The sequence below is a fragment of the Drosophila persimilis genome, unplaced genomic scaffold, assembly GCF_003286085.1.
Source record: "Drosophila persimilis strain 14011-0111.01,24,50 unplaced genomic scaffold, DperRS2 tig00000002-arrow-pilon, whole genome shotgun sequence".
In the NCBI taxonomy this organism is placed as follows: Eukaryota; Metazoa; Arthropoda; class Insecta; order Diptera; family Drosophilidae; genus Drosophila; species Drosophila persimilis.
The window spans coordinates 18339994-18362284 of NW_020825289.1; the positions used below are offsets into that span (position 1 = coordinate 18339994).

Here is a 22291-nt window from a genome sequence, read left to right on the forward strand (position 1 = left end):
GTCGCGCGCGAGCTATGGTTTGAGTTTGAGCGGCCCGAAAAATATTCAGACACCACCGAAACAGCGGGCAGCCAACATGTTCGAGTCCGATGTGAGGCTTGAATAATGAATGAACGAATGAATAGTCAGTCGGAAAATACTGAGTCATTCTTGGGCTATGATCCATGAGCTATGAGCTAGTTCAACCCCCTCTCAGGTGTATAGATAACTAGATAAAAGAATGGATTCGTATCTGTGACTCGATTCGGTGTGGATCGATTCACGTACAGCTTGCATTAAGCTCTGAGGCTCTTCCTTAGTGTTCCTTCTTGTTTTTTCACTGTAATTGATCAATTGATCACGAATTGCATCGAACCTGGCTCGCTTCAAACATGCCGCAAGACCCAACTGGAGTTTAAGCCCTGTTCGATGAAGCTGCAGGCGCAACATGCTCGTTCCCCAATTGAGACTGCGATTGGCTGCCGATCCTGCACGCGACTGCGGTCTCTCTTGCCATTTTAAAAAAGATAATGACGAAGGCCTCGATTTAATGATTGTTGGGGGAAAAACTTTCTTCGGCAATCAATTCAATTATGCGGTTAAAAGTCGTGTTTTCGCGTCTGAGAATTTTCGGGACAGGCTAAACGGCTGGTCTGGGCTCCCCTTCGACAATTGATCGAATCTGAATGCCGCATGCTCTGGCCATGCCCCCCCTGCGTCTCCCCCTAACAACCTGCCTGGGCTATTTGTCAGCGTGTCGAACAAAACACAAATCATGTTCATCAAAGTGTGGCTACAAATGTGTATTTTACAGATTTTTCCCAGATTTTGTTGCTGCTTTTCCCCGCGAAAATTTATAACTTGTGTTGACTCCGACTCCGACTTCAGCTTCAGCTTCAGCAGCGATCTCTGCAGTCTGCAGTTTTACAAATTGTTTTTGAACATTTGTTCAAAGTGATTTATTGTCGGTTATTTGCAGGCCGCCTCTCGGTTACGTTGGGAAATGTTTTAAGCCTCGATATTTTATTTTTCACGCGCCTCTTCAATGACAACTGCAGGCGTACGGTAGCCGGGAGGAGGGTCTCTGGGACAGTGGCTGTGCAGGAGCTGCAGCATCTAATGCATTTCTCGGATACTTGTGTCGTCTTAATTGATATGTCATTTATGCTAATTCCTGCCCAGGCCTGGGGCCCAGCGGCGGCCTGGACCCGGAGCAGTCGCCACAGACGTACGACTATATACATATATCTCTTTCGCTGTTGACGCTCTTGATGACTGGATCTGGATACAAGACGTGTTCTGCTGGCAGCCTATTAAATGCAATTAAGTTAATTTAAACAGTTTGGTGGAAAGCCAGCCGTTGACAGGTAACAGCCAAGAGCCAGCAGGTGCCCGCTGTTCCAGCTCGAAAAAAAACAATTGAAAATCCATTGTTGTTTACTTGACTTTAGTTAGCCGCCGCCTGAGTCACCATCCCCGTCGTCATCCTCATTCTGATGATTAGAATGATGATGATGATGAGCTGTTAATCCCAATAATAGTTGACGTCAATTACTGCCAATCTCTGCCCCAATGCATTGTCAGCACCTGGCTCTGGGTCTGTCTGCGACTCTGAGGTAAAAACCCCGTGTGTGAGCACAATCAGAGTCTTGGCTGACCCAGATACCGGGACAGGGACAGCCAGTAGTGTCTTGCCCAAGTACCCGTACCCACAGAGCACTCGTAGTTTATTGTGTGCCAAGACTTTTAATTTTTAGCTTGAGGTAATTGTTTTATGGAGCCTCAGCCACTCTTTATGGCCGGCAATCGATTGTTGATTAGCTGCAACTCAAAAATGTCGCTGCAACATTGTTGTGCCTCACCGGATCTCGAGGATCGAGTACTGGGCTGGCTAATCCATATCGATCCATTGTCTGGGCTTTATTGAGACTGCTCTGAGCCAAGTCTTATGTTTGGCAACAGTTGAAGAGCAGAATCTGTCCTTTTTAGATGACTTCTACTGTATCCAATTGGATTCCATTGAAATTTCGTAGCTCAAAGTTCCCTTCTCCATCAGAATAATTGGCTACCTTTGCCCCAAAGCCAGCGTGTATCGCTCCACTGCCAGCTGACCATAAAACAATATATAAACACACAAAAAACAAGGCACAGCAGCCATGAAATAATCATGAATAGCCCGAAAAGTTCCATTTTAACAACAGCATTACCAAAAAATAAAAAATAAAAACACACAAAAAGCTGGAGTTAGAGAGGGAGAGAGAGAATTGCTTTCGGTTTATTGTTATTTGCTATGGCTCAACGCTCGGTTTCACATTTCCCCACGGAGCAGAGCAGCTTCCGCTGCCCGTCGAACGCCCAACGAGGAAGGGTGGGGAGGGGGCATGGCAGCCAGTGAAGCGATCAGGTCCGAGGAGTAGAAGTGCGGAAAATCGCATTGGGAAAATGCTGTTTCGGGCTAAACAGCGATTGCCCATAAACAAGTGTAAACTGAGCTGGAAAAGCGGCGGCAGGAAGACTCTGCTCTGGCGATGGCCAACGCATCCGATTTCATCCGCTGGCAAAAGGTCGAGGCGGAGCGAGTGAATGAGTGGAGCGATGAGGAGGAGCGATTTATTAACAAGAGACTGCGAGTGCTGTGGCATTTTGCATTGTGCTCGTAATTACGAAACAACGGCCGACACCTCCGAGAAGATACAGATGTATCTACGCCCCATTAGCTCATCCTCAGCCCCGTCCCATCCCGCTGCGAGGCAGCAGCACCACCGGCAAGTGTTAATTGAGCTCAACCAAAAAGAGGAAAAAAAAGAAGAGATAGAAAAGGAAATGCTGCTGACCCAGGCAGCTGCCAGGAGAAGGTCTTTCGTTTCGTTTCGTTTCGTTTAGGGTTTGGTGTTTTTTCGTCTCTTTTACCTGCAGATAACCGACACTTTCCCTGGGACCGAGCCGGGGCCGGGCTGATAGGGTTAGGGCCAAGGACAAGCCATTGATAATGACTGGCGCCAGTTGGACAAATTGATCGCTAATTGGTATGTCGGACGGATGTCAGGCCGGTCGGCGGATCGTGGGAGGATTAAAGTGTTGAATTAAACTTTATTGAATTAATTACAATTTTACAGAAACTGGAAAGTCGTTATACAATTTATAAATTTGTGTATATATAACTCTATGTTTTGTGTTCTTTTGTGTGTGTGTGTGTATCAGTGTCTGTGTCTGTACATACATGTATGTATATGTATATGTATATATATGTATAATACGTTGATTCGTTAAAGATTTGTTTAGTTTGCATATATTACTTGCATGTAGATATAGTATGTATACATATATGTACTATAGTTCATGATGAATATCCCATACAAGTAGGTATAATATTTAAAAAGAGCGTACACTCTATGTATACAATAATTTACTTAAAAGTTTAGTTAACAGTTTCACATTACCCTCCCCTCCAATATTTGCCCTACTAAGCAGAAACAAACAATTCAGATTTCGATTTCGATTAGTTAGGGACTAGGATTAGGTGTAGGATTACTTAATTGGAGAAGAATGTTTGCCTGGTACATGCGCCGCACTTTGGAAGTGAAGTTCTATTAGGACGAAGATAGGTAGAAATTATCTAACAGATATGTGAGTACCAAATATCCAATTATATTAGCTACAATATGCTCTATACTGTATATATGTATATATTTTTTGTGTTTTTTTTTTGGTTTTTTGGTTTTCGGTTGTATAAAGTTTTCGTTAAATATCAACAATTTTGGTGTTGCATTAGAATTAGTTCAGTTGAAAGAAAAAACGCTTCAAACGAAACTAGGCGAGGGCGAAATGCCTATATCCTACGATCTGTTCGATAGAAGATATACATAGTGTGGTATTGGTATTGCGTTTTAGACATACATATGTTTGTATATAATTTGTTGTTAGATTTTAGTTTAGTTTAGATTAGTTTCTAGTTTTTTTAGTTTTAGTGCCAATTGGCTTAAGGTACTTAAGTTTTTCTTTGCCCTTTGGCCGCTCCTTCTCTACCTAAAAAGACTTTTTTCCATTTAAACACACTCAGGTTTCGTCTACATGTGTGTGTGTGTGTGTGTTGGTGTAGGTGTGTTGGTGAGAGTTTAAGAGTGTATGTGTGTAAGTGCAAATATTGCATTTAATTAGATATCGATTTCATTTGTAGTTTCGTTTTTAGCTGCTGTTTTGTCACATGTCTAACACACTGCCTAAGCAAGTTAACAAAATTGATTGCAATTCTTAAGTCAGTTGAGTAGTGAAATCGTATTTAGTCTTCATTTCAGTTTCCGAATCAGTTGAGTTGATCAGATCTATGTATAAGTTAAGTTAAGTAAGAGAAAAATGCAATCAAAGTTCCGTTGAGTAGTTGTTAGAGTGCGAATTAAGTATAATAGTTTTTTTTTAGTTGAATAGTTAACAATGTGGTAGAGTAGACCCAGCCCTGCCCTGCCCTGCCCTGCAGACTCTCGCAGTGGCAGTTGCATTCGCTGCAGCAAGTCGGGCTTTTCGGAGGTCTTCTGCTCTTTCTTCTGAACTTTCCGTAGTTTTACATTTGGTGTCTGTACATTAGATTAGTTTTTGTTCTTGGTTTATTGGTTAATTATTCAAACTTGAACGGTTCTTAAAAATTGTTTCATTGCATCAGATTGCCGCCTTTCAGATCAGTATCGGTTCATTCTCTATATAGGTATGTATATATTTGTTTGGTGTATATTTGTAAGTATATATGCTTTTGTTGGTATGTTATGAAAGCTAACAATGTGGACGGACAAAAATAATTTACAAAAATTCATTTATTGTTACATTTAGTTTAAAAACTTTTCTCTCTTGCTTTTGGTTTTTCGGTTTTCCGGTTTTCGGTGTTGGGTTTTTGGCTGTGTCGTCTTCAAGCAATTATAGATCGAGGATCAACCAGTTGAGGCAGCAGAAAGTTGAGACTGAGATTTCAACCATACCAACAGGACGTCCCGTCCAGTCCCTCCTCCTTCCGTGTTTGCCGGATCGAGTCTGGGTCAGCTTAAGTCATCATCCAAGGAGCTTAACAAGGTTATCTCTAAGTTTGTTCTATTCTATCATTTACTAGGCTTAGACTAAGCGAAGTAGTCACATAAATTAGGACATAGCTTTAAGTACTTGCGTGAGGGAAATAAGATTAGTTTTGCTTTGTTTGAAACATGATATATATACGACCGTAGGCGCGTAGATTTGCAGCTGCTGCGCACTCCAAACTCTACTCTGATTTTAGAAATCAGCAACAACATTTGCGAACTCTACGGTGGAGTCCATAGTCTTAGACCTAAAGAGCAGTTAGCGTAGCGACTAGTTAACTGGCTATCTAACGTAGTTTAGTCGATGATTAATGTTGGATTAATCTGGATTGGGGCTTGGGCTCGGGTTCGGGTACGCTGTTTGCCTTCAGAGACATTGCATAGCTTTGCTTGGTAGTAGTACGATAAAATAGACTAGAATTTAGTTAGTTGGGCGTATCTATAGTATATACAAAATGTAACTATATAGGCGCATACACTTGCTAATAGTTATATTGATTTAGGTTCATTGTATATAATATGTATGTATGTATGTGTGTATATATATACTGTAGACTACGGTTTCCACTACAATTGGAGTTAAAAAGTTTTTCAAAGGCTTCGGTAATAAGTTCTTTCGAGTTGACAAATGGAAAAATTGTGTGCTCTCATCATCTCCCTGGAGTTCGGTTCGATTTTCGATTTTCAGTTAAGATTATGTTAAGTAATACGTAGTACTCTTATGTAAAAACCACTAACCTAGTCTAAGTTCATTTCGAAATCAGTTTTTCAAAGTTTAAAATTCGTTACGCAAATGAATCAAAGTGCAGGTAGTTCTTTCTAATAATTGAGTGATAGTCATAGATAGAGAGAGAAAGAGAGAGAGAGTTGAGCTGGAAGCAGAGTTCTACTACAGAGGTGCTCGGGATTGTAGTCTAATCGAAAATAAATACGAAAGTAGAAACGTTTCACTCAGTTGTTAAAGCTATTCATAAATTCTTATGGAACGCGGTGGCCTGTTGTAGCCCGTTCCTATGTTAAAAATTCACTCAGTTTACCCTCACTGATTGGATTGTAGATTGTTGATGCTGTTCGTATAGGTGTTGCTGCCACTGCTCTGGGCAGAACTGCTGCAAAGGGTTTAGAGATTAAGAGACATTACTGGATGGTCATACTGGATGGGGATGGGACTCACTTATTTTCTAGGCAAGCCAAGATTTCCTGCTGCCCTTGATACTGCAAGTTTTGAAGGTATTCCGCCCTGCGTTGGTGCACCAGCTTCTCTTTTTCGGCTCGCTCTCTCTGTAGTCTGTGTGCGTGTGGGAAAGGAGAAAAGCCATTAGTAAGCCTCACAACATACTAGCAATGTTAAATAACAAATAAAATGTGTTTAAAAATAATACTGTTCGTTAAATAATACTCGTCTCAGCGCCGTCTTACCAAAGTCGTCAAATTGGCATCCCAAATGCTTGCGTGCAATTACAGTACCCAAGAGTTAGCTTATGGTTATCCTACATCTACTATATAGTACGATATCTAGCGACTAATTGATTAACTTACTTGATGCGTGATTGTCTCATGAACTGTTGGATCTTCCTGGCAGCTTGATTCTGGGTGGACTGCGAGTATGTTCGTCTGCAAAATGCCATTCGAATGAGTACAGAATGATTCAATTTGTGGCTCCACACTCACTTCAAGGGACCCGAGGGACTGGTTTCCTTGGGCGTGCTCGGCTGCGAGCCCATCTCATGCTGCTGCTGCAGCTGCTGCTGATCCTGCTTGTAGTGGTCGTAGAAGCTGGACAGGCACTGAGAGTTGCTGCTGACGCTGCCGTGATCGCTGCCCCCTGCCATGCCCTGGCCCAGGCCGCTCTTCTTGAAGCGTTTGTTCTTTCGATAGGAACGATAGCCATGCTGGATGACCAGGGCGGCGTTGGTCATCTGCCTGTAATAGGCGTACTGCTTGTACCGCCTGTAATAGTTCTGGATGACAATGGCGGCAGTGCGCTCTTTGTTCTGCTCCTCGAGCTTCTGCCGGCCCTTGTACGAGCGGTAGGCCTTCTGTATGCACTTGGCCGCCTCGTACAGCTCCCGCTGCTCCGTGTCGGTCAGCGTCAGCTTGGAGAAGTCCGCCTCGAACGGATACTGCGACAGGCTGGAGGCGTGCAGGAACTCGGTCAGCTGCTTGGTCGACGGCGGCGGACTGGGCGAGCTGACAGACGGATCTGTGCCCAGTATGGAGTAGCTGGCCGGCGACTGCAGCGGCCCCGAGCTGGCGGGACTCAGGCTGGAGCAGGGAGTGCTCACATCGTGGTACCGATAGCTGTGGTCGTGGAAGTCGAAGTTGAAGTCGCTGTCGAAATGCGTATTGGGAAGCGAGTCCAGCAGGGGATCCATAAAGCTGTCTGTCAGGGCCGAGGACTCCGAGGTCAGTGGCTCAGTCAAGGGGCTGCCCAGCACCATCATTTCATCGGCTTCATTCTGTAAATGTTTTTGGATCGTTTTTCTCAATCGAAGCTGATAGGTAATCCGCTGGCTTAAACTCACTTTGATGCGCTCTGGCATTGCTGCTATAATGTGTTCGGCCAGGGTCAGCACTTTGGCATCCGAGTCCCCTGAAAGCATTCCAGTATCCAGTTATCAATAGTTGTTGGCAGTTTACTCGAATATATACAAATGCAGAGACATGGCAAACGAGTCTACTGAACAGAGTTGGGCCCTTTTCGCCAAGTACATAAAATACTATACTATGCTAAGCAGGAGGGCCCAACTCTATTTCCAAATGCTTGGACAATATTTAAGTACATTAATAGTATTATTAATATTTATTATAATATACACCGACAAGCAATCCGTTGTGTGTGTGTCTGTGTTTGTGTGTGTTAATGTCTAGCTATTTACATACATACAAACACATTTCGATAGATGTAGTAGTAATATTTACAACGATCAATTCGTGGCTGATTATGCGGAAGGCGAGCGAGTGTTTGTCAGCTTTTCAGCTTGTCAGTTTGTCAGTTTATCAGTTTATAGTTTGTAATTGGTTGATTATATTATATAGACATCGATATAAACGCACATTTAGTTAAGGGTTTAGTTCTAGTCCGCTAGAGCGCGACGCATGGACGTGTGCACCAGCAAAGGCAACCAGAAACCAGAAACCAATATTAATAACGAACATTTACGAGTACATTGATTAAACGAGCTCCACAATACATACACATATACAAATACATATATATTTATAGATACACCTATGCAACAACAAACAGCAACAACAATATGAACAACATCGATAGCCCCATAGATTCCCATCCCCCATCCCCCATACACATCCCCACATGGTTTTGTTGGTTAGTACGTTTTAGCTACAATACGATACGGATTAAGTACGGGTGAGTGGGAGAGAGCGAGAGAAAGCCGGAGAGAAGCAGAAGCCTCTCTGCCATCACTGACCTACAACTGCATCGGCCAGGGCCAGGGCCAGGTCATTGCCTATGGTCACATCGGTGGCGCTCGTCGAGGTGTCATCGCCATCGATGTCTTTGTCGTGTATGGGGCTCGACTCGCCCGTGGATACCTCGCCTAGTTTTAGAATTTACCGAAAACATTTTCACATTGAGCATTTCTGTTTTTGCAAGTATCAACCAAGCACCACATCGGATCGTTTGATCATTTGATCATGCACGGGATCATGGGGATCCCAGAAACTTACACAGGGCGAAATCCATTTTACGCAGCGGCGAGAGCAGGCAATTGGTCCCAGTCAGCGTATCCAGCGGCGAGTCCACTCCCAATGCATAGCTGTCGTGCCCCTCAAAGTTGCTGCGATGAAAGGGAATCGTATACGGTCAGTGAATGCGAGGGTACATTGCGGCTACATTACCTGTGCAGCCTGGCCAGGGACTTGCCTGACTTGCTGCGTATGTCCATGTTGATGCCGCTGTCTATGGAAGAGCGCTTGGAGTACCTGCTGCCATTGTTGGGAGGACTTTGATTGCTAGAGAAGCACAGAGAAATGGTTGACGTGACGCTGACTGAAATTTAAGAGGCTGGACGACTAACCTATGCACTGCCCCAGGTCTGAGAAAGACGCCATCGTGCTTTCTTTGGAGTATCTCCAGGTCAAAGCTGTTGTAGGTCTGCGGCTGCGACTCCTCCGCTTCCGTTTCAACGCCTAGGTTCATTGAAAGATTGGCCAGGCCGCCGCGCAAGTGCGGCTTGCGGCAGCGCTCCTTCTCCAGTCGAAATATCTGGGCCAGGAGATGTTTGTGCCCCTTCAGGTTGGCCAAATCCAGGGCCGTTTGCTGGCTCTGCGTCTTGATCTTCAGCGCATTGTGATTCCACTTGTAGAGCAGCAGGGAACACTCCACATGGCCACGCACACAGGACCAGGCGAGCGGCGTGAAACCGTACACATCCTGACTGAGGGCGTCCAGCTCCGTTTCGAGTATGATATGTGGATTCTCCGCCCGCCAATTGAGCATGGCGCCTACCAGCTTGGCATAGCCCAAGGCGGCGGCCAGATGCAGCAGCGTCATGCCCCGCAGGCCCACGCTCCAGCTGGCCACTGTGCTGGGCATGCTCCAGGCATGCTTCGTCAGCCTGTGGCAGTACGCGACCAGCTTCTCCTCAAAGTTCGGCTCCAGATAGAGAGCCGTGTGGTCCGTCTGCAAAGAAGAGAGGAATTCAGTTGGAATACAGTTGTAAAACCATCTGTAGATCGAACACACCGTCGGCTCCTGCTCCGTCTTCAGCTGCAACTTGTCATCAATGGTCGAGAGGCGATTGAGCAGCGTGAATTTGTACAGGCAATCGTTGGAGCTGCTCGCATCGAACGGGGCATCGGCCAGCAGCGACAGCTTGTACTCGAACATGACCGAATTGGACACGAGAAAGCCGCCGCAGGCCACCTGGAGCGTCACAAAGCCCGCCTCGTGGGCAGGACAGTAGCAACGGAGCACTCCCTCCTGCACCATCTGCGTGGGCACGGGCTGGGCATCGAAGAGCACCGTGTAGGCGCCAGCACCATTGCTGCTCGTCCAGGGTCCGGCCACAAGTACCTTGACTCCGCCCTCGGTGTACGACCACTCCGGACTGAAGTCGCAGATGTTGTGGATCTTGCGGGGCTGCTGCGTTTGGGCGGCCGCCTGTCCCAGATAGGAGCCCTGCTCCAAGGCCGTGTTGTTCAGGGCCTGCTTATCATCCAGATCCAGCTCGGGGAACTCCACGAGCATATCGAAGGCATCCAGGTTGGCAAACACATCGTCTGTGTCATCCTCCTCAGGTTCGGCTTCGACTTCCTGGCCGACTGAAGGTTTCTTCTCCACTTCTTGAGGATTGCCATTGCTGTTGCTGCTACTGTGGCTGCCGTTTGTTGCCAAAGGTTCTATCGTTGTCGTGGCTGCTTCGCCTGCAGCCGTATTGTACGGCTGCATATTGGCTATCAGTGTACGTTGAATATCCTCATGGGATAGATCCAGGGTTTCGTTGAAGAAGCTCAGGGTCTCGGCAGCATTGCCCGCCTGGGGCTCGTCCTCACTGCTGTTACTGCTGCTGCTTTGGCTGCTGTGGATGCTGTGTATGCTGTTGTTCTGATTGTTGGCCCCAAAGCTGCTACTCTCGTCGCTGGCGCTAATTTGGCTGCTATTATCACTGGAAGCACTGAATGTTGCACAACCATTTTGGCTCAGAGTTTGAGGCTGAGATTGCGATTGACTCTTGTTGTGGCCATCTGTGGCCTGATTGTTGCTGCTGCTGCTGCTCCCTCCATTCAGCTGTCAAATAAGTTTGAATTTAATCAACATAAATACACTAAGTGCAGGCGATTTTGCGGTTTGTACTCACCTCAGTGAGCGCATTGGCGCTCATTAAATTATCACAAGTTGCTGCCGTCGATGTCGTAGTAATTTGTTGCTGCTGATTGCCATCGATAATCGATTGTAAGGAACTCGAGGTGGACGATGTGCCGGACGTAGATGTGGATATAGATATAGATGCGGCCATGGACGTGGTTGTGGCTATGGCTGTGGAGGGGGAGGTGTTATGACTGTTGACAGCGGAAGACGTTGAGGCCGTATTGTTGTTGCTGCTGCTGCTGCTGCCGCTGCGATGCTCAGGTGACATACACATGGCCTCAACAGGGGGTTGGACAAGGGTTGGGGTTTGTGTTTGTGTTTGATTTTGGAGTTGGAGTTGGCCACTGTTTGGGGTTGCTGATGTCTGTTGCAATTTATAATAATGTTGCTGCTGCTGCTGCTGCTGTGTGTTGTTGCTGTTGCTGGAAGTATTCAGTTGCTGCTGTTGTTGATTGTACATAAAGTTATTGTTGCTGGGGTCGTTATTATTTACGACATTTAATTCGTTGTTCGTTTGAGCTGCTAATTGCTTGGCACTGGCACTGGAATTGCTGCCGCTGCCATTGCCATTGCTGCTGACGGAGCTAGTGATTTTGTTTGCAGTCATGTGGCTTTGGATTTCAATTAGTTCCGTATCCATTCCATTTAAGACGGAGCCTCCTCCTGCTGCTGATGCCGATGCTACCGATGCTGCTGTTGCTGCTGCTGCTACTGTTGTGGAAGGATCTCTGGCTGTGGCCGTGATTGTTGTATTAGCAATTTGCAGGCGATGATGATGCTGATTCAAATGAGCCGAATTTTGGCTCTGACTGGCCACGAATCGTTGCAGACTCAAGTGTTGCTGCTGTTGCTGGTGATATTGCTGCTGCTGTTGCTGTTGTTGCTGCATCACCAGATTGCTTCTTGCGGCCAGCATCTGATTGGCACCACGATATTGCTGCTGATAGCTGCCATCGCCATGTCCCGTCTGCTGTTGCTGTTGTTGCTGCTGCTGTTGAGGAGGAATGATCTGAAACTTGATGGCCGATTCCTGGGGCAGCTGTTGCGTGGCATTGTGGAACTGTGCGTGCGGGTTGTCCAGGTGCATGCCATCGTTGCGCTGGCGCGGCCGCTCCGCCCAGCGGGAGTATAGCTTGCTGGCCACCACCACATTGGGCGTGCCGCCGTTGAAGGCCCCCTCGTTGAGTCGCTTCTCTGAGGCCGATGTGGCCACCGCGGACTTGATGATGCCGCCCGTGCGCCGCATCACGGGATGCGTGCAGGTCTTGCCGTCGGCACAGCCCGAGTCCCCGCAGCCGCAGTCGAGCTGCTTGACGAGGGCCGCCTGGCGGGACAAGCGCTGCTTCTCCATCAGCTGGCACACAATCGACTCCACGGTCTCGGCCGTCTACGGGGAGGAAAAAATGAGCTGGAACTCCAATCTAGACGGTGATCTACTTACCGATATCTCAATGTCGTTGCCCGAGTCGGAGTCATCATCGGAGTTGACTGTGGAGACTGGAAGGGGGGGGGGGAATGGATTACCAATCGAAAGACTAAGCATTGCCTCTACTCACGCATCGGCTTCAGCTGGCTGACCAGCTCCTCCTTGGTCCACTCTTTCTTGTCGCCCCACAGGGTGATGCTGGGGGCAATCACTGCCATTTTATTATCATCCGGATACGGCACATTCAGATAGTGCACCAAAACAATGTCCGGATTCTGTTTTGTGTAGAACCGAAGACAGCAAACGAAGGGTTTTAGTTGGGGAATTGGAATGGGAATGGGGATGATGGGAGCACTCCCCCACTTACCTGCAACAGCCAGTAACATCTGCGATGGAACGTGGGCAATATGGCCGAGTGTACATAACAGCCGTAGATGCACTGTGGACGAGGGGAGGAGCAGCGGAGATTCGTGAGGCAGATCGAAGGGAATTCAATTTATCAAAACAAGAGCATAAAACATGCCTCCTGCTGGGAGCGAATCCATTTAATTGGAAAACATAAAAACGGAGCTCAAATTAAATTACCAACCGCCCACGATAGCGGGGGGGCGCCACAGCGTTGCCATGTCTTCCACATCGACTCGGATACGGATACGGATACGGATTCGGTAAGTGCCAAAAATCAGAGCCCAGAAGGAAAAGGTTTTCCCCGACTTGTAAAGCACTTCGTTGCGCATTTTTCTTGTTCTCTGGAGTTCCCTTTGCCTCTTAATTTTTTGTCTATTTGTTCTTTGTTGTTTTTTTTTAGTTTTTGTAAACTTTTTTTTTCTATTCCCGCTGATAAATTTGTTGGCTCTCGTTGTCCGCGATATGCCGCTGACTTCTTCTGTTTTCTCTTGGCGGCGGGCCGACCCTGCCCCAACGCCTGGGCTTCGCTTCGGTTATCATGTAAGGAGACGGCCCCCCGCTAGCTCTGCCAACTGCATAAATCTCAGCACTGCCACTTTTACTAGCAAATGTTTTAAGAATAAAAATTAAAACAAGCAGCAAAGAACCAAAAACCCAAAAAAAAACGAAGAAAAACTCAAGAAAAGTGGAGGAAAAAATTGGCGTGAAATTGCCAAATGTTTTTATGTTTCTCTAATAGGGGGAAAGTCGAATGAGATAGCGATAGACGGACGGACGGACGGACATCCTTCAGACATTATAAATAAGCTTAACCCTTGGCAGGGCTTATTTCATTAGCAGGCAGCGGGCGACGCCTTTGGGCAACCCTTGCAACGGGAGCGACGACGGACACCGTCAGTTTTCTGTCTACTTCCGGCGGGAAATCATAACTCATACGGTCACCCAGAAGGAGGACCACCCGTGGAATGCCCTTGCTGCTGCCCTTTGACAAACGATGCCAATGACTTGAGACTAATTGCCTAATTGTGCGCCCCTGGTGACTGGCGACTCACCTCCGTGCCTTGTACTTTCAGTTTCATGTGATCCTCGCGCGTCGTCTTGCCATCCTTGCGCTTCTTCCAGCAATAGCCGTCGCGGCGATAGCGCACCTTCTTCCGCGAGTACAGCAGCAGGGATCCGCTCTTGGGTCTGCGATAAAAGATGTTCAAAAATGAAGGGGGGCGATGGGGTCCAGTGGCCAGTGACTCACCTGGTTCGGACCTCCTTGGACTGCCACTCGCAGTGCTTGTCAAAGCTGATAAGAATCGCAGCAATTTCCTGGAAAATATACACTGTATTTATTTGCTGATCTCGAATATGGTACGTTAATGGAAATATCCAGAGATACGAAACACGAGTCTTAACATCTCTGGGTAAAAGTTATCCACTATCCGCTCTCCGCCTGAACTGGCCCCTTTAACTAACGTGCTAACAATTTCCTGACTTAATGGCCAAAATGCTACGCTGCCCAGTCACGGCACTCGCGGCATTTCCTCCGTTAAACTCTAGAAAAAGAGCAGAAGGGATTTCTGCGCCATAAAACAAAGGAAAACATTTTAGAAATTTCATTTGACCGCAAAGCGGACACTGCCACAAGGCAGGAAGAGGAGCAGGAGCACCCGGAGTACCAGGAGTACCCGGAGGAAGGGTGCAAAGTGTTAACCACAATTTACAGGTGTCGCCCCGGCAGTTGACACTTAACCGAGCTGGCCAGGCCAGGAACCACCAAGTGGCACAGACGCATCCCGAGTGCAATTTGTGTGCATATTTGAAATGCTCTGCCTGCTCCCTCCCTCTGCCCTGATAAGCTGGAAGGAAGGAAAGCAGTCGCTGAAGGGCCATGGACGCGGAGACAGAAGCTGGAGGAAGGCAGGAGAGGATGCCATTCAAATGCAAATCACACAACAGCCAGCGAAAGTTCACAGGGAATTTGGATTTTTTGGACCATTTGGACTTGACTTTTCATTGCATGTTTTGCCGATAAAGTTATCAATTTGTTTGCTTCCCTTGACGTTGCATGAATAATGCAAAGTGGCCATCCATCTATTCATTCATTCATTCATCCATCCTTCGAGCAGGATGGGGCTCCTCTGGAGCCATCCTCAGCTGTGCAGCAAAACATTTTCCATATGTCAGTTGGCGGAAGAAATCGCAACATTTGCGAGTGTCATAAAAATTGTATGCACACACACACACACACACACACACACACGAAGGGGGAACCCCCAAGGCTAGGGCGGAGTTGGGGCAAATCACAGGCGCGTGTTTGTCAAGTGGCAAACGTTTGCATTTTGGCCAAAATTGCCTCTGACTTGGCCCTTTTGGATGCCATAAGGCAAAGATAGAAAGATACTCGTAGATATAGATGGATGTGTGTGTTGGTTATTTATGCATGGCTCCAGCGACCTACTCCAAACTGCTTCCCAAACTCTGGCATCTCTCTGCTTTTTATGATGAATTCGAGGCACATACGCGGAGGAACAGGCCTCGGAACTTTGAGGAGGCGAAGCATTAAAAATTGATGCCCCCCGCAAACCTAGACATGTACATATGGGCGTGGCCATGGGCTCTACTCAGGCGACCTTTCAACACTTTCACCCGAGTGGAGAACCCAAACGAAGCATCCACCGAATCGGACAGGACAACAATTAGAAAGGGAAAGAAAGGGGTTCAATAGTTAAAGCAGAATCCAAAAAAAGCAAATAACAAAATCCTTAATGCTGTTTGAAGGTTTTGAAATCTAAGAACATTTCCCCAAAGGTGGAAAACCCCTTGTAGGATATTCCTCTTTAAAAGCTTGATCGTTAAACTTTTAATACAGAACACCGATATGATAGCACAGCAATGTATCGATGTGTGCAACTATCGATTAAAACGTAAGCTTGGATTGAATAAAGTGCGATCACTTTTTAAATAACAGCCTAAAAATAACAAAGTGGAACACCATGGAGCCCCCTAAAAGGATCTCTTACTAGCTCTCCGAAACGTAAGCCTTAGGAGCTGCCTCCATGGCCACTTAATCACTTCCAGTCAGTGTCGTGGCCCCTGGGCTGACCGATGCAGAAGTGTACCAGTATGTACATCTGGGGGTCACACAGAAAAATGCAAATAAAATTGCGACTCATTATCAATTTAACTTTTTGATTTTTAAGCTGCGCCTTTTCCAACCACACACAGACACACACAAGGACGGAGGGACGGCAGGACGGAGAGTACGGCTCATTGGTGGCGTAGTTGTTGCTGCTCGTATTATTTTTTGCAGTTGCTTTATGAGCCGGGTCGAGTGGCTCTGTGTCCCCCCACCCTGGCTGCTACTTAAATGCCAAATTAAAACTGTGTGGTTAAAGCGACAGTCCGAGGAGGGTTTGGGCCCTGACTGCCGTTTGCTGTGGGCCTCCTCGTTTGCCTGTAAGCAGGACTAAAATAAGCGTGCGTAATTTTATTTATGCCCGGTACACGGCCACATTTTGTAATTTTTGCATGCTGATGCAGTAAGGGTGGTGGTGGTGGTGGGTTCATGGGTTCATGGGTCCATGAGGTGGTCTACTGGTGCTGGAGTTGGCCATGTCCATGTCCAGATGTTTGGCCAGGGATTGTTCCCGTTTTTGGCTGGCAAACTTTATTTTAATCAACTTGAAAATGCTCTTTTTCCGAGAAGAAGTTCTTTAGTTCATTAGCAAAGGAGCGAAGAGAATCCTTACTGGCATTAAGAGCCTAAAGATGGATGAGGATATATAGAAGTAGTAAACGGACTAACAATAAATTTGTAAATAGTTGTCTTCCTTCTATATTATTCTTATACTTTAGAAATATGGCACATCTCTTGGTCATCCTGTCCAACTGTCTACACACATAATAATATCAGATATTCATGGGTTATTTGCTTTCAGGGTTCTAGAATGGGCTTTCTGCAGGCTCCAGACTCTTTCTGCTCCAGGGTATTCGACATTTCGGTTCGCTACGAACCTCCTTTTGTGCCGCCCGGGCAGCTTCCTTTAATTTAGTCAACTTTGTCGGGCGAGTGTGTAAAATGCCGCTTCCAGCACTCCACAGCGGGAACTTTACAACTGTCCAAATGAATATTTGCGGTTGCGCTTAATTCACAAGTAAAACAACAAGCCAAGCTCATCCCAAGGCATTTTCTGTTTTCCATTTTCCGTGAAAACTTTTATTGCAAGCCGAACGGAACGCGCAGAAAAAGGACAAACGCGAAAGCGAACTTTCGGCGACGCGTGTATCGCACGTGCAGTGGTCAGAGGGGGTCCGAGGGGATCCGAGGGGGTCCTGGTCCTATCCACGTTCAACTCGTGTTTGTATTATAGTTTGTGGCGCAATAAAAACTTCGCGAACGGCTCCCTAATAGACTGGCAAGCCATCTCATTAATCTGCATATAGAAATACAGTGAAAACTGCCTTGAATGAAAGCCCTAGGGCGGCAGTAATGATCCAAGATGCTCCACCCAAGAGACCTTTCACTGTGGCCCCAAGAGTAAAAGGGGAAACCGTCCTCGAAGGCTGTCAAAGTGTCCAGGCCCACGACTGGCAGGCTCATCCGCCTCTGTCAACTGTCTCCGTCCAAGTCCACTCGGATTGGATCGGATCGTTTGGGTGCCGCCCCGGCCAAGTCATGGACTTCCTTCTGGCTTTCACTTGGCTTCCCCCATTTCGACAATTTTATGTGCAATCAAATGCAAATAGAAACGGAAAAGGAGGAAACAGAAAGCAGAAAACAGAAAACAGTGAACAGACAACACAAATACCAACTTATTTAGGACTAGAACTGACCTCATTTGTATTCCAACGATGACGCTGTGATGGAAAACTGTCAGCTCTTGGCAGGCTCTCCAAATTGTCGGGTAGTTTGATAGGTTCGCCATCTGTAAAACGTTTGGGGGAAAAAAATAAGTACAAGATGTGGAAAATGCACTGAAAGCGGTAGTAGAGGCGACACGGTCTCGGGACACGGGACTCCGGACTCGGGACTCCACTCGACTTGGCTTTTATAAATCAATTTTGCATATCTCTTCCTCCGCTCGTCCTGTTTTGGGGACGCCCAACAGGTGCAACTGTCGGACATTCATAAATGCGACAAAAATGTAAATCAGTTTAGAGAGCAGCAGCGATGATTTATAGTGGAGACGGAGACACACAAAAAAAAATGCGAAAGAAATCTTATAATGTCAACGTTAATAAACGAGTTTCTCCATTTGTCCATTTATCAAAATCCCAAGAAACTTCTCTCCCGGCAATCCTCTCCCCTTTCCCCACTCACCTCTCGCATGGTCTATGAGAATGCGTGGAAAAGTTTGCCGATTTTGAGTCGTCATTGAATAATTACCCACACTTAATGGAGCTTGCAACCGTAAATCGAATCGAAACCAAGTTTTGGTTTATTAAAATGCCACGCCACGCAACTCGGTTAGGCAAAGGGGTGGCAAGTGGCAAGTGGCAAGGGGCAGGGGGCAGTGGCAGGAGAGTGGTGTGGTGTGGGGTACATAAACTTTGCGGCCAAACTGTAATTTAGCAAAAATGTGTAATAAAAGCGGACACATCTACGCGACATCTCTCTCCATTACGCTCTCTCTCTCCACCGCTCACTCGTCGTATATCAACGAGCCAATAGGTTGCACTCGAAGAGCCATAAAAAAGTATTTGTACACAATTTATATAAAGTGCTCGAAGCGACTCTTGGCCCGGACCAGAGCGGTGCACAGCGGAGCGACACGGGGCGGATCAGAGCCGCGTAACCAAAATGTGTTGCCAAATTGCAAGCCGCCAGACGCTGGCGGTGGGCGGGAAAGGAAGGGGCACAGGAGCTCCACTCGGAGAAGGGCACAGACAGTGCGTGGGGTTGGCGTGGCGCCCCTTTTCGAGAGGTGAGCGTACACACACACACACATACGAACTACGAACTAGAGATGAGCGGCACAGGTCAGGGTGAAAATGTACAAAAAATCAAAGAGATTGCTCTTCTGGTCCACTACCGCGGGTCTTTTTTGATCTCTCTCTTCGAAAATCACGCCAAAGCACTCTCAATAGTGCTGAGCGTAAAACAAGACCCGAAAGAGAGTAAGCGGACCACCTTGTATAATTTCATCATGCTCTTTAGTTCCATTGCATCACTGCAAAGATTCCTCTCTCAGATTCTTCTTCACAAGCTTGTTCGTATTTGAGATAAAAGCAAGAGAGTCACGTGTTATGGATCACGTGGCTGTGATCCACTGCACTCACGTTTCACGCACATAAATTGTCTAAAATCACGCACACATCTCTAGCGAGAGCAGAATTTAAGGCGTCACTCCTCCTTCTCCTTTTCTACCCTTTGGACACAATGATGACGTTGATGTAGTTACTTTTTCAGGGCATTTTGTTGTCGTTATTGTAGTGGCAGTACTGGTATGTATGTAGTTCTTTATGCGATTTCTTGTATATGGCTCACGTTTTGGCAGAGAACCCAAAGGACACAGCGGCTGGGGCTGGGAATCGGCGACAAATTGTTTGCTTTGATCGCACACTCAAGTTTTATGGCCACACTAATTTGTCATCGCTGCCTTGGGTCCCCGTCGCCGCCCGCTCCCACCCCACACTTACGTGCACTCTTTTGAAAAATGCTCAAGCGATAATTGTCAAAAATGTCGAAACAATCACAGGCAGCCCGTCCCATCCCGTCCCGTCTCCCTCCGACAGTCTACCCTTTGCACCTATTTATAATGCAGTTGCTGCCATTGTTTCCAAAAGTGAGAAAGAAGTGAGACTGGGGAAGGAATAACTCTGTTTGATTAATACAAATAAAAAGTTTTTTTAACTGCTCTTTGCATATTTCATGGCAAAAAGCTTCAAAAACTGACGGTTGCCCCGCCATCATAATAGACTGCCCTGCGGGAGGGGCGTCAGAGACTGAGAGCCAGGGGCCAGAGCAGTGCCAAAAAAAGAGAAGACAAACCGAAACCACAGCCACAGCTCAGCGCCCAGGTGAGAGAGGAGATGAAGGCAGAGCCTGGAGAGAGAGAGAGAGAGAGAGAGTCGGTCCCATGTCGACTATGTCGATGGCGACGTCAACGTGGCAGGGACTCTTTCATCTTTTTGCTTCCCTTTGTAATACCCTGCCAGGGGATAGTATTCACTTCATAAGATGCTTTGCCGACTTAAAGAAGAGCGGGTTGAATCGGTAGACCTATATCACGAGCCTTTTTCTATACAAATTACTTCTAGTAAATACCCTTCATCAATCTATGTATAAGAGTATTACAAGCTGGCGCCCATCTTTTGGGTTTTGTATTATTTTAAGCACCGAAAAAAAAAAATTTAGCAGAGGAAGGGAGTGAAAGAGTCTCCCTCCCAGCCCCAGTCATAATTTTATCCAACGCTTAATTGTGACAAATGCGCTTTGCTACATAAGATTTTCTCATAATTTGGCAGAGTTTAAGAGGAGGGTGGGGCAGCAGGCGGACTCTGGGGAGGGCTGGACGATGGATGGCCTCGCCCATGTCCTGGTCCTGGACAGTCACGAATTGACACGGCAAATAGCACAAAAGAGTTGGCATAAATAATAAATTTTCGTTTTATGATTTCGTTTAAAGGCCTAGCCAGGTGGCCAGGTGGCCGGGGAGCGAAAGAGACCTGCCAATTTTTGCTGCCTGCCAAATTGTGGCTAATAAATATCCCACCAAAAATGGCAACAGGAACGGGGCCATTCCAAAAAGGGTGGAGTAGGGTAGGTTGGGGCTCTTTGGGTCCTATAAAACATACAAAAGAAAAATTGTTTTGCACTTTGGTCGGCCGTCGCCGAAAAGTCAGCGAGTGTGAAATTACTTTTGTTTAGAGTCCGAACTCTCTCTCTCTTTCTCTCTGTATATATTTCTTGCTCTTGCCACAATTAAAAGCCATTAAAAGTGTCTGCGAAACGACACCAAAACAACAACTAAAACCAGAACCAAAACTACAATATATAGAAGAGTTCTCTACGCAATTCTTTATCTCGCATGAGAGGGATGGATGGCCCGAAAGAAACTCGAATATAAATATCTGGCCGGCGGGTTTTCGAAAGATAATGTACGATGACGTCGCCGACACATGGAATACGAATGCAAAAACAAAGAACAGATAGCCGGAGAGAGTGGGAGTGTGTAAGAAAGAAGGCCACAAAAGACGTCATGGTTAAACCAAATATAAAAAGCAATACCGAGAAGTAAAAGTTTTTTAGATAATAAATACAAATATGTGTTTAAGTGTAAAAGAAAACGGTGCAACAAGACAGGGGCGGCAGCAGGGGGAATGATGAAAATGAAGAATAAACTGCATTTTCTGTGAAATGCTTAAGAGATCTGCTAGAAGGAAAAGCTTCTACTTGGCACATCAACGGGAATAAGTTCATTGAGACGACACCCCTCTACGAACACACGCCTCTGCAGACTAGATAAAAGCTTCCTTCTGCTCTCTCACTCTCCCGCTCTTACTTTTTGCTTTGCTCTCCATAAATGACAGATGTGCGGATGATTTATAACGTAAGTAAACACACGCGCCCGTCCGTTCTCTTCCTCTCTCTCACACACACACACACAAATAGCACAGCACAGACAAAACGTTGCGGTTGATAAAAATCACATTTTGGCAAAGGCAAAAGTCACTCATTTCTGTGTCTCACTCCCTCTCCCTCCCGCTTCTATTGCACTCCACCACCACAGGCAATGGGCCATCGTCAATGCCATTACAAGGAAACATTTCTCATCTGGTTTTGCATATTCCGCCACTGCCGCTCGGCAAAGAACAGCAATTAAAAGACACATAACAGCAAATATGCATGTCGGGGCGGAACGGAACGGAGCGGAGTGGGGCAGGAAAAAGGTAATAATTAGCCCCAAAACAGAAGGGAAAATGCAATTTTGAGCTAAAATGAAGAACCACAAGGAAACAAACAAATGTGAAAGCTTAAACAGAGAGAAGGTAGAGGAGTGCTACAAACAGAACAACAGAAACACAACAGAACTGAGCACAAACAGCGATTAACATAAAAATGCAACAAAACCCAGTCGCAAAGAGCGAGAGAGAGAGATAGAGAGAGGCGGGCAGGGGAGGGCAGGCTCTGCAAGTCATAAAAGTCCTATTAATGAATGAAATCTAAACAGAAACAGAAAATACGAAGAACAAAGCCGAAGCCGAAGAAAAGTTGGCAAAAATGTTATAAATTATTTACAAGTTATGGCACAAAGGGGCAAGTGGTGGGAATGTGGCTAGAGTGTGACCTAAGGGGGGGTCCACAATTGTCATCGTCTTTTGTGTCTACGGGCAATGCAATTACGTGCGGATTTCATTACCTTTCGTTTCATAGGTAAGGATACTCTATGATAGGAGCACTCTGACTCTCCGCTAGTAGGATTCTAGAGCAAAAAGCACTTCCCCAGTTACCCACAGACTCTGGAGTTCAGAAGAATCCTCCTGGAAAACTTGGAGAATGGAAGGAACTTTTGTATGCACAGATACCAAAGAATCGCCACAAATGTACTTTGTAGAATCAATTTAGGGAATGCCTGACTTCGACCATAC

At 46.4% G+C, this 22291-nt stretch overlaps 1 protein-coding gene across 6 annotated transcripts in view; it reads right to left on the bottom strand.

The window, feature by feature from the left end:
* Positions 1 to 4766: 4766 nt before the first annotated feature.
* The window catches only part of LOC6592208 (calmodulin-binding transcription activator 1), a 34116-nt gene continuing 16591 nt past the window's right edge, over positions 4767 to 22291 (bottom strand). Inside the window, exons 4-21 of one of the 6 annotated variants that reach the window (XM_026987099.1) lie at positions 17534 to 17625; positions 13959 to 14026; positions 13762 to 13897; positions 12669 to 12740; positions 12432 to 12576; positions 12317 to 12372; positions 10865 to 12262; positions 9751 to 10794; positions 9083 to 9687; positions 8904 to 9017; positions 8733 to 8842; positions 8474 to 8602; positions 7565 to 7632; positions 6711 to 7498; positions 6579 to 6653; positions 6459 to 6486; positions 6214 to 6327; positions 6081 to 6145 (exon numbers count right to left, since the gene is read on the bottom strand). In XM_026987099.1, the coding sequence (XP_026842900.1) occupies positions 6214 to 6327; positions 6459 to 6486; positions 6579 to 6653; positions 6711 to 7498; positions 7565 to 7632; positions 8474 to 8602; positions 8733 to 8842; positions 8904 to 9017; positions 9083 to 9687; positions 9751 to 10794; positions 10865 to 12262; positions 12317 to 12372; positions 12432 to 12576; positions 12669 to 12740; positions 13762 to 13897; positions 13959 to 14026; positions 17534 to 17625 (5042 nt within the window). In that variant the 3' untranslated portion in view covers positions 6081 to 6145. Of the gene's footprint in view, positions 6149 to 6213; positions 6328 to 6458; positions 6487 to 6578; positions 6654 to 6710; positions 7499 to 7564; positions 7633 to 8473; positions 8603 to 8732; positions 8843 to 8903; positions 9018 to 9082; positions 9688 to 9750; positions 10795 to 10864; positions 12263 to 12316; positions 12373 to 12431; positions 12577 to 12668; positions 12741 to 13761; positions 13898 to 13958; positions 14027 to 17533; positions 17626 to 22291 lie in introns of all 6 variants that reach the window. The other 5 variants (XM_026987098.1, XM_026987097.1, XM_026987096.1 and 2 more) reach the window with 5 other exon arrangements.